Genomic DNA, 10940 nt, shown 5'->3' on the forward strand with positions numbered 1-10940 from the left:
CTTTTTTTAAAAAAAAATTAAATTTGAAACCTTTTATTTTAATGTACCTCTGTTAAGTTGCCTAAATTTTTTTTCATTTTGAAGCCCCTCCTTTCGAACTCACACTATACATTAACATGATTACATACTGTACCTCCGAGATAATAGTATATCCTTACAAAACCAAGGGACTCATAATCAAGGTTCCGGTGGGGAGTCTCACAATCCTAATTGCAACAGAACATTGTTCAGAGCATTCTAAGCAAGAAGAGCTAAAAACAAGGAAATGTTATGTGAGTGTGAAGTGTGAGATGGCAATCTTGATATCCCACCGAAATACCTTTCAATCCCCTAGTGTGAGTTGAGAGCTGTAAGGTTTAATTCCGCCCATCTATCGACCCTGGCACCACAATTTAAGGAAGTTGCAAAATATAATCAAAACAGAAGAGAAAAAGTGAAGGAAGTAAAATTGGGGCTGAGACAAAGGAAAAGGTTAGTTATGGGGCATGAAATAAGAAGGGGGAGAGGCGTTTGGGAAAGCTTGATCTTTTTCAGCATTTGTTTTGCTCGTTCCTCATTTCTATGGTGCTAGCATTTGATTTTTGTTTTTTTTTTTTGGGTTAGTACTTCTTTAGCGCTCCTCTCATCTTACTTTACTAGTGTGGGGAAAGGTGTGAGCCCAAATAGTTTAAGAATGGAAAGAGGAGACCGTGACAATCGTAGTCCCTTTTGTTTATTGAGAGGGCAAGTGAGCGTGTGGCTAGTACATCCAAAAAGTTGTTAGGCTAAAGTTTCTTCTCTCCTTCTTCTTCTTCTCCATCAGACCTCAAGCATAGGCACTATTTTGAGCTCTGGTGTATCAGTCTCAGCCTGCCTTCTCCATGGTGTTCAAGAGCATTTAGAGCCTACATTGCAAAGTAAGTGTAGTAACTATAAGCTATCATATTCCTCACCTTCTCTAAATACATTGGTTTAATTGCCCTATCCTAACTGTGTCTTGCTTAATTGCACAATTGCGGTCATTGCTATCGCTTCCTTCTTACAACAATGTACATTAGGGTGTGCTAACAGTGTAAACAAGGTATTTATGTGATGCACCTTTGAAGATGGAATGCCACAAGCAATCGCTACTTGGAATGTGGTGAATGCTGGCCAATAGTAGGTTGAAGGTGTTGGGTGTAGGTAAACTCTTGGTGCTTGTGTGTGCAAGAGTTGAAGGGGATTCAATGGAGATGAGATTGAATTTGTTTGCATGTGGGTTATAGGAATGGGAGGAACTTGGGAAGAATGGGAGGAATGGGAGGGGCTTGGGTGCCTATGTGGGATGAGGATGTGATTCCATGATTGTTGTAGTTGCGAAAGGGAGAAGAGAAATTCTAACATCGTAGGAACATCCGAGAGATGGACGTCATAGATGTATGTATACGACGAGTCTTGAACTCAAGATGTGTGAAACGGGATAACCAACCTATGACAACTTAGGGCTGTGAATTATAAGGGTGGTGGAGGACTGGAGGTTGGTGAAAGGATGAGAATAATTATTTGGGTATAAGAAGTCATTGCAAATTGCAATAGTTGGCTTCCATGTGCCTTCCTTTCTTGACTCTCAGGGATGATCATGCGCGTTTGCGCGTCTAAAAGGAAGGCGTTATATATAAGAGGGTCCTGCTCTCCTTCCCACTTTTTTGTTGCAGCGTTGCGCCCAATTAATCTGCAATTTCTGTGTGTTTTCATAGCTAGAAGCTTGGACCCTGCAAATTGTCATTAAGGCGCACCAAGGCTTGACCCCGCTGATCAGGTAATTAACTCCAAACACTTCCTTTCTTTCTCTATTTTCTCCGTTTTTTTATAAATGCAAGAAATTAGGATATCTACCAGCCAAACAGGCTATGGTTCTCAAAGCTTTCAATCCTCTCCTTCATGACTGCAGCCGCAGCCTTTTCCGGTGGCCATAGTAGCTCGCCTGACAAGAACGGCGGGTTTGACTGTGCCTGCCCGCCCGCCCGCCCGCCCGCCCGCCCATGCTTTCCTTCCAGCTGTTTCATTAATTTTCCTGTACATGTGCATCTCCATAATATTTTGCCTTGGCTCAGAATTTATTGCTTTCTTTGGTTTCTGTTCTTTTTATTTTCTTACATCAAAGTAGGAAATAATTAGTGTAGCCATTTATTTATTAAGGTGAAGCTTGGAGAGAGAGAGAGAGAGAGAGAGAGAGAGAGAGAGAGAGTGTATTTTTGCATTCTCTTGACATTTTCATTTGCTATATTCTGAGCTGTAGGTGCAAAAATCCAAGTGAGGAAAAAAAGGTGGTAAGGAAAGGAAGAGAAATGAGAGAGGAGGAGGAGGTGGTTGCAGGGACTCGGAGGAGTCTAGTGCCACCAGGGTTCCGATTCCACCCCACAGACGAGGAGCTTGTAGACTTCTACTTGCGCAACAAACTTGGGCGAGCCAAGTTTGACCTCGACCATGTCATCCCCGAAGTGGACTTGAACAAGCTTGAGCCGTGGGACCTGCGTGGTAAAGCCCCCTCAACTCTCAAGGCTCATTGGGATAGCAAGAGATAAAGCAATTTGGTTTGTTGTGTCAGAATGCTGCATTAAAGTTCTTCTCCTCCTCTTCTTCTTCTTCTTTTTCTTCTCCTCTCCCTCTCACAATATAAGAACCAAAGGGCCGCACTAGTCGCATATCATCAACACTGTTGCATTAACAAGGAGTTCAAATAGGTGGGGGTGGCTTTACACCTCCAAATGTCAGCCCGCAGATCATGGTGTGCAAGAGCTATGTGCAATTGTAATTAGAGTCATGCTAAAATTGGGGATGAATCTCAAGGGCATCCTCCTTCCTGAAGTGATCCCAGAATTGCCACTGGAGTATTCAATGGCAAGGTCCATTTCAACAAAACATGAGCTTAGATATCACATTTTTGCTCAAAGAAAAATTAGCCAACAATCCTCTAGCTTTAAAGCACACTGGTCATACCATGAGGGGTGTATGAATGGACGCTGCAGCTAGCTTTCACTGGCACATTAGCCATGTATCGTAGTTGGGCGACATGGGGCCGGGCAGCTTTTCCGATGCAAAAACTTTGCACTATGCGCCCAACTTGAAAGCAAGGGCCACGTAACATGACCAAGAATCACACATCAGTATACTCTATTGTCACCATGATGTGATGTAGAACAACATAGGGATGTACACAGGATTCTTCTCTGTGGATGGCACATTGAAGGAGGAAAGAGTACGAGATTCAGATACACCATAGACAACCTTCCCTTTGACATGCTAGGCGCCTGTAAGCCTTTATCGTTAGACTCGAAAGTCGTGTTGTTGTGTACTCATGCATTTACATGTAGATTTGTGTAAATGGTTGGCTTAGGGACATAATGACTTGTCTTCTCTTTTGATGGATCTAGTATAGAGCATCCCTTAGGTGTAGGGATCAGTGCATAGTAATTAACGTATTAATAAGTTCCCACATTGTTAGTAGCATCATACGCTTCTAACTTGCACAAGCTAACCACAAAACTACTATCTTTTCACAAGTTTATTTATCTACACACATACACTCAATAGCGGTTGGAGATAGGGGAGTGCCGGCCACTCCCCTACCCCCAACCGCACCTAGCTAGCTAGGCATACAGTCCCTCCCTCACAGTTGATCATGATGTCGTCGCAAGCGGCAACATGTAATGTAGGTGGGAATTTGTCTAATACTTCTTGTGATATAGTGTTAATCAGAATTGCTACTTACACAAGGGACTTGTGTTGCAAGCAGAGAAATGCAAGGTGGATGCATCACATCAGAGCACAGAGTGGTACTTCTTTAGCCACAAGGATAAGAAGTACCCAACAGGCACAAGGACCAACAGAGCCACCAAAGCCGGATTTTGGAAAGCCACCGGTCGCGACAAGGCGGTGATCATGTCATCGATCTCTCAATCTCAGCACCTTGCCGCAGGCCAACGCATTGGAATGCGGAAGACACTTGTCTTCTACAAGGGCCGTGCTCCTCACGGGATGAAGACCGACTGGATCATGCACGAATATCGCCTTCAGGATGGTGACTATATCAACCATTTACCCAAAATTTCAAATGTAAGATTGCCTCCTATTCATTAGTTTTTCTACTGTGCTTCTTCTAAGCAGCCTTGTGTTTTTGTTAAATGAGTACCATCAAGAGAGTTCTATTTCAGAGTCGGTTTAATAGAAATCCAAGAAAATGTACACACATTTTGCATATGCTTATTGCACATCCTATAAACAGACAAACCTCTTTTAAATAACATAAATCAGCAAGGTAGACAAAATGTTAAGTCAATCCTTGAATTCTTTGTGCAGGAAGATGGGTGGGTGGTGTGCCGCGTCTTCAAGAAGAAGAACTATGAAGAAAAGAGCAGCAGCACAAGGACCTCATCTTATGATCATAGCAATTCCAACCTCTCTGATGAGGAGCCATCACCTATCAAGAGCACCTATAGTAACATATCTAAAACAGATGTAGCATCTCCGCATTCAGCGATGTCCACCTTCAAATCGTCTCAAAAGCCCCTCAAGATCAAGGAAGGGGAGGTCATAAATGGCCCAATGAGTCCTGCCATGAAATTGGGCAGTATCAATTTAGCACTATTCTCTTGCAAGCAAGAGATGATGGGGGATCATTACTATGAAGGCCTTAGCATTAACAACCAGCCCACTCCTTCCACCTTTTACCAGCTTCCATACTTGGAGAGCACAGAGCTCCTCGCCCCTTACTACAATAATATTGTCGGGGGTTCGACTATCGCAACGATGAGCCCCATTGCAAATGTGGGTGAAAATCAAGCCAAAAGGCTTGATATAAGCAACCAAAAGCTACACCAGTTGAACAATTTTGAGTCAACACACCAAGAACATTTGGGAGCGATGGTGTCGAAATGTGCAAGCAAAAGTATGTGTTTGAATGAGGAGGATCTTGCCCATTACCTTGAAGCTCACATTAGTTCAAATGGGCAAAGTTTACCTGACAACTTGCAAGGATGGAGCTTGTATGAAAATCTTGCAAGGCTTCAAGGCACTACAGAGGCAGTTGCAGCAGCTAGCTTTGCAAATGATCAGCTTTTCCCACATTTCAATAATGCCCATCTTAGCAAAGTGCAACAACCCTTGGAAAATTATTCATCTAGCTGTGAAATAGAGCTTTGGAACTTCCCAAGGTAAAAGAAAAAAGAACTGAAATGTTCTCCTATGGGCACTCTTGAAGCATGTCAATGATTTTTTCTTTGTGCAAACCTGCAAAAATCCAATCCCACATTATTTCAATATGTTTATAATAAGTTGGCTCTTTAGAGTCATAAACTCTTATAAGTATTTGCATAGGGACAATTTACAATAGGAATTTCTATGTATATCAGTCGATTGTTCCACGCAATATCCTTAATATTTCTGTATGAACATGCACCATCACCCACACATTAAACTTTGATTCCCCTGAAAAGAAAACTTCAACATCCTTTCTAAACAAACTGTGTTTGAGTTTTGATTCTTGGAAGCAAAAATTGACAGTAGAATGAAAGTAGAAAGGTTGATTAATAATTCTTTCCAAAAGGACTTTTTCCCATGTGTTTGACGTGTGATCATGCTAGAAATAGTTTTGCAAAACTTAAAGCAAGAAAAAGAGTTATAAATACTATTGTGTAAACCTGTCTTTCAGACGGGATGGTAGAAGAACCATTCTATAAGATAATGTATGCAATGTTTGTTAATTAAGTTAACAGTTTTGTTAGGCTTTCAAAAATAGCAAAATTTTACATACATAGAGCACTACAAAACAAAATAAATTTTGAACATCTCTCAAGTACAAGTGTCAAGATGAACTGCTTGTTTATATTCAAGTTCTACATAATGCCATGCCTTCTACTTGCAAGTGTAGGTGATTGTTTTTTGAGACAAATGATTGCTTTATGCTTCCCATCTCTGTAGCTTCTGCTCACGATCTCAAGTGTAAGTGTCAAGATGAATTGTTGGTTTATATTCAAGTTCTACATAATGCCATGCCTTCTACTTGCAAGTGTAGGTGATTGTTTTTTGAGACAAATGATTGCTTTATGCTTCCCATCTCTATTGAGCATTCCTTGAAATCTAAGCATGACAATATCTGTTGTTCATCTCCTACTAACATTGATTGAAATCATCATGAAATTTATGAACCTTCTTTTAATTCTAATAATATTCAATTTTTATTTTGTTGTTTAATATGCTTAATATTTGTTTAAAAACTTATGGATATCGAAATAAATATTTTATACCTTTTTTAGTTTCTTTTATTTGGTAATTCCAATATTTTTTTACAATGGGTTCATTGCAAATGTGATTGAGTGTTCGGCAAGTTAATCTCACAATCCTTATTTTGCTTCCTAACAATCTTTACCTACCATTCTTTTTTGACATGGCAAATTTGTCCAATATTAAAAATTTCTAAAGATAGTGTCACAAACAGTAAGGCTATTCTACTCGAGTTTGCCTTTTAAATAATTTAGTAAACATTGATGTATGAAAATATTGTATTATGTACACAAACCTAGCATATATGTTACCATATACATGTGGTAGTGATGTGTGTGAACACACTAGGACCGTCTGGGCATTTTTTTCCTCTTTAGGAGGTTTTTTTCCCGGCCCGTGCATTGTATATACGCCCATCACTCTAGGGCTATCTATCTTTCCATTGCACATTAAGTAATACACTCTCTATTGTGTGTCTTGAGCTTCCTTTGTCTTCTCCAAGCTGTGTGTGTTTTCCTGCAACCCTAATTCCAACAATTGGTATCAGAGCAAGTTGCGTCCTCCCGGGTTTAGTCACCAGCAACTCCAGCACACGCCTGCTCACTTTCTTCGATTTCTGTGAGCTTTGGCGAGCATTTGTAGGTCGACAAAAATTTTAGACAAGCTCGTAGTGCTTAGTCTGCTCAGATTTTTTATTCGAACTCATTTCACACTCCGTTTACACTACAACCAGGTTTGCACAGGCAATTTCGTCATTTTGTGCAGAATTTCTATCAGTGCCAAATACTGCATAACAGGTCCCATAGAGTCTACTGCGGGTTGTGCTATATAGCACGTGCTGGTCTCACTCAGTTTCTCCTCATTTCGGACAGTTTTCACATCAAGTGCACGCATTTTCCATGGCTGACAACAACACAGATGTGTTCAAGATGTTTGCTGCTGAGGACACATTGGATGGAAAACAATTACCCTATGTGGGCTTACATGATGCAACATGTTTTTGTGTCAAAGGATGTTTGGAATATTGTGTAGGGCATTGATGTATGTCCTCGTTCTGAGGATGTAGACGATGTTGAGGATGTTGCAGGTCTTGCTGGAAGGATTGTTGCTATTAGAGTTGTTTTGCCTACGGCAGAACAAGCTCTTTGGGATGTAAAGGATACACAGGCTCATGCATTGATTGCATTGTCTATGAAGCGCACCATTACTCCTCACATTCGTTCAGCGAAATCTGGAAAACAGGCTTGGGATATTCTAGCTGGTCTTTATGCAAGCCGCAATGAGGCAAAATTACATTGCTGCGTAAAGAGTTGGAATCGAAGATTATGCATGAGGAAGACGATATGGACACTTTCCTTGCTGGTGTCAAGGATATCAATGAGCAACTTATTTCTGCAGGTGAAGTCATTTCAGACAGTTCCCTTGTGCAGACTATTCATGATGCCTTACCAGATTCTTACCAAACTTTTGTTGGTACTTGGATACTTATGACCCAAGGAAATCCTGAAGTTGTCAAGTTTGATTATGTGCATTGCTATTGCAAGAGTCACTTTCCAAAAAGAAAAAGACTAGACAACGTGCAGTTGAACAGGCTTTTATTGCTTCTCAAAGAAAGGGTGGTAATAGCAATGCAACCACTTCTTATGGTTCTGCTGCAAGTGAAAAAACTTATGTTCCCAATGCTTCTGCTAGCAGCACTTCGTTTGGAAATTCTAGTGATAAGGGCAAAAAGAAGATGCGTTGCCATTATTGTAAAGCTAATGATCACTTGATCAAGCAGTGTCCTAATTGAAGGCCAATGTTACGAAACTAAATAATTGAAGGCCAATGTTAGGAAATCTTGAAGTTGTCAAGTTTGATTATGTGCATTGCTATTGCAAGAGTCACTTTCCAAAAAGAAAAAGACTAGACAACGTGCAGTTGAACAGGCTTTTATTGCTTCTCAAAGAAAGGGTGGTAATAGCAATGCAACCACTTCTTATGGTTCTGCTGCAAGTGACAAAACTTATGTTCCCAATGCTTCTGCTAGCAGCACTTCGTCTGGAAATTCTAGTGATAAGGGCAAAAAGAAGATGCGTTGCCATTATTGTAAAGCTAATGATCACTTGATCAAGCAGTGTCCTAATTGAAGGCCAATGTTACGAATCTAGTTTGCCTTTTAAATAATTTAGTAAACATTGATGTATGAAAATATTGTATTATGTACACAAACCTAGCATATATGTTACCATATACATGTGGTAGTGATGTGTGTGAACACACTAGGACTGTCTGGGCATTTTTTTCCTCTTTAGGAGGTTTTTTTCCCGGCCCGTGCATTGTATATACGCCCATCACTCTAGGGCTATCTATCTTTCCATTGCACATTAAGTAATACACTCTCTATTGTGTGTCTTGAGCTTCCTTTGTCTTCTCCAAGCTATGTGTGTTTTCCTACAACCCTAATTCCAACAATTGGTATCAGAGCAAGTTGCGTCCTCCCGGGCTTAGTCACCAGCAACTCCAGCACACGCCTGCTCACTTTCTTCGATTTCTGTGAGCTTTGGCGAGCATTTGTAGGTCGACAAAAATTTTAGACAAGCTCGTAGGGCTTAGTCTTCTCAGATTTTTGATTCGAGCTCATTTCACACTCCGTTTACACTACAACCAGGTTTGCACAGGCAATTTCGTCATTTTGTGCAGAATTTCTATCAGTGCCAAATACTGCATAACAGGTCCCATAGAGTCTATTGCGGGTTGTGCTATATAGCACGTGCTGGTCTCACTCAGTTTCTCCTCATTTCGGACAGTTTTCACATCAAGTGCACGCATTTTCCATGGCTGACAACAACATAGATGTGTTCAAGATGTTTGCTGCTGAGGACACATTGGATGGAAAACAATTACCCTATGTGGGCTTACATGATGCAACATGTTTTTGTGTCAAAGGATGTTTGGAATATTGTGCAGGGCATTGATGTATGTCCTCGTTCTGAGGATGTAGGCGATGTTGAGGATGTTGCAGGTCTTGCTGGAAGGATTGTTGCTATTAGAGTTATTTTGCCTACGGTAGAACAAGCTCGTTGGGATGTAAAGGATACACAGGCTCATGCATTGATTGCGTTGTCTGTGAAGCGCACCATTACTCCTCACATTCGTTCAGGGAAATCTGGAAAACAGGCTTGGGATATTCTGGCTGGTCTTTATGCAAGCCGCAATGAGGCAAAATTACATTGCTGCGTAAAGAGTTGGAATCGAAGATTATGCATGAGGAAGACGATATGGACACTTTCCTTGCTGGTGTCAAGGATATCAATGAGCAACTTATTTCTGCAGGTGAAGTCATTTCAGACAGTTCCCTTGTGCAGACTATTCATGATGCCTTACCAGATTCTTACCAAACTTTTACTGGTACTTGGAGACTTATGACCCAAGGAAATCCTGAAGTTGTCAAGTTTGATTATGTGCATTGCTATTGCAAGAGTCACTTTCCAAAAAGAAAAAGACTAGACAACGTGCAGTTGAACAGGCTTTTATTGCTTCTCAAAGAAAGGGTGGTAACAGTAATGCAACCACTTCTTATGGTTCTGCTGCAAGTGACAAAGCTTATGTTTCCAATGCTTCTGCTAGCAGCACTTCGTCTGGAAATTCTAGTGATAAGGGCAAAAAGAAGATGCGTTGCCATTATTGTACAGCTAATGATCACTTGATCAAGCAGTGTCCTAATTGAAGGCCAATGTTACGAAATTGGGCACCCTCCTGTTGTAGTGGTTAGCTGCAATTGGGATAGCTGGCGTAATGGTTAATTATGTGCTATCTATTTATTTTACAAATTGAGTTTATGATGATTTTGTAGAGTGGAATGCGGGGAGTTGATAAAGAGGCGACGGCAATTACTCTTGGCCATTTTATATTTGCACAGTATCTTAGAACATCATTTCAATAAGCCACTATGGCTCCGTAAATAGTTGTAGTGGGAACTCCCCTTATCGGTCATGGAAGAACTAATGAGCTTCACTCATTTACAAAAATGAAGTGGTTGTAAAAAGAGAGGCCTCAATTTTTGGCACCTTAAACTCAAAAATAATATATTAAATACCAACTCCACAAGAGAGGTGTCGTGGAGGTTGGGGCTAGATTTAGGCCTTTCTCTTGCAGATTCTCTTCTCTACTCTCTTATGCTATGGTTATTTTTTTGTGTACTGTCTAATCTAGTTTCCATCTCTTACACATCTCTTACACTCTCTTACAAGCATGTCTATGTCAATTCTATGTTTATTGTGTGTGTGTGTGTGTGTGTGTGTGTGTGTGTGTGTGTGTGTGTGTGTGTGTGTGTGTGTGTGTGTGTGTGTGTCATAGTCTAGGTGTGAGTGTGTGTGCTTGGAAATTGGAAGAAGAGGTGGACAGGTTGATGGTGATGCTTGGGAGCTTGTGTTGAATAGTTAAAGCAGTCGATCTCCCCCTTCTTCTCCCAACAGTGGTATCAGAGCAAAGGTTTCATTTCATGAGGAGTAATTATGTGAACATGGCGGGTCGATTAACAACCGACAAGCTCATGTTAACGAGATCGAGAGACGTGGCAAGCTATTCTCGAAACAAGCGTAAGGAAGACGAAAATTTATCATCTATGCATCCAGGTTCTGCCAACCGGAGAGAGTAATAGTATTTTTCAAATTGTTGGATTTTTGAATTATTTTCTTGTTTATTTTATTTATTTTCCT

The 10940-nt window shown here is 40.7% G+C and overlaps 1 protein-coding gene across 1 annotated transcript; it reads left to right on the forward strand.

Moving 5' to 3' along the window:
- The first annotated feature begins 666 nt into the window (after positions 1–666).
- On the forward strand, positions 667–5333 carry LOC147445915 (NAC domain-containing protein 7-like). Its single transcript, XM_086526128.1, has 5 exons — positions 667–896; positions 1716–1777; positions 2258–2496; positions 3755–4074; positions 4318–5333. Exons 3-5 carry the CDS (start codon positions 2307–2309, stop codon positions 5173–5175), a joined length of 1368 nt encoding a protein of 455 aa, XP_086382254.1. The 5' UTR covers positions 667–896; positions 1716–1777; positions 2258–2306; the 3' UTR covers positions 5176–5333.
- Positions 5334–10940: the final 5607 nt, after the last annotated feature.

Source organism: Adiantum capillus-veneris, chromosome 12 (genome assembly GCF_014529385.1).
Source record: "Adiantum capillus-veneris isolate H3 chromosome 12, ASM1452938v2, whole genome shotgun sequence".
NCBI lineage: Eukaryota > Viridiplantae > Streptophyta > Polypodiopsida > Polypodiales > Pteridaceae > Adiantum > Adiantum capillus-veneris.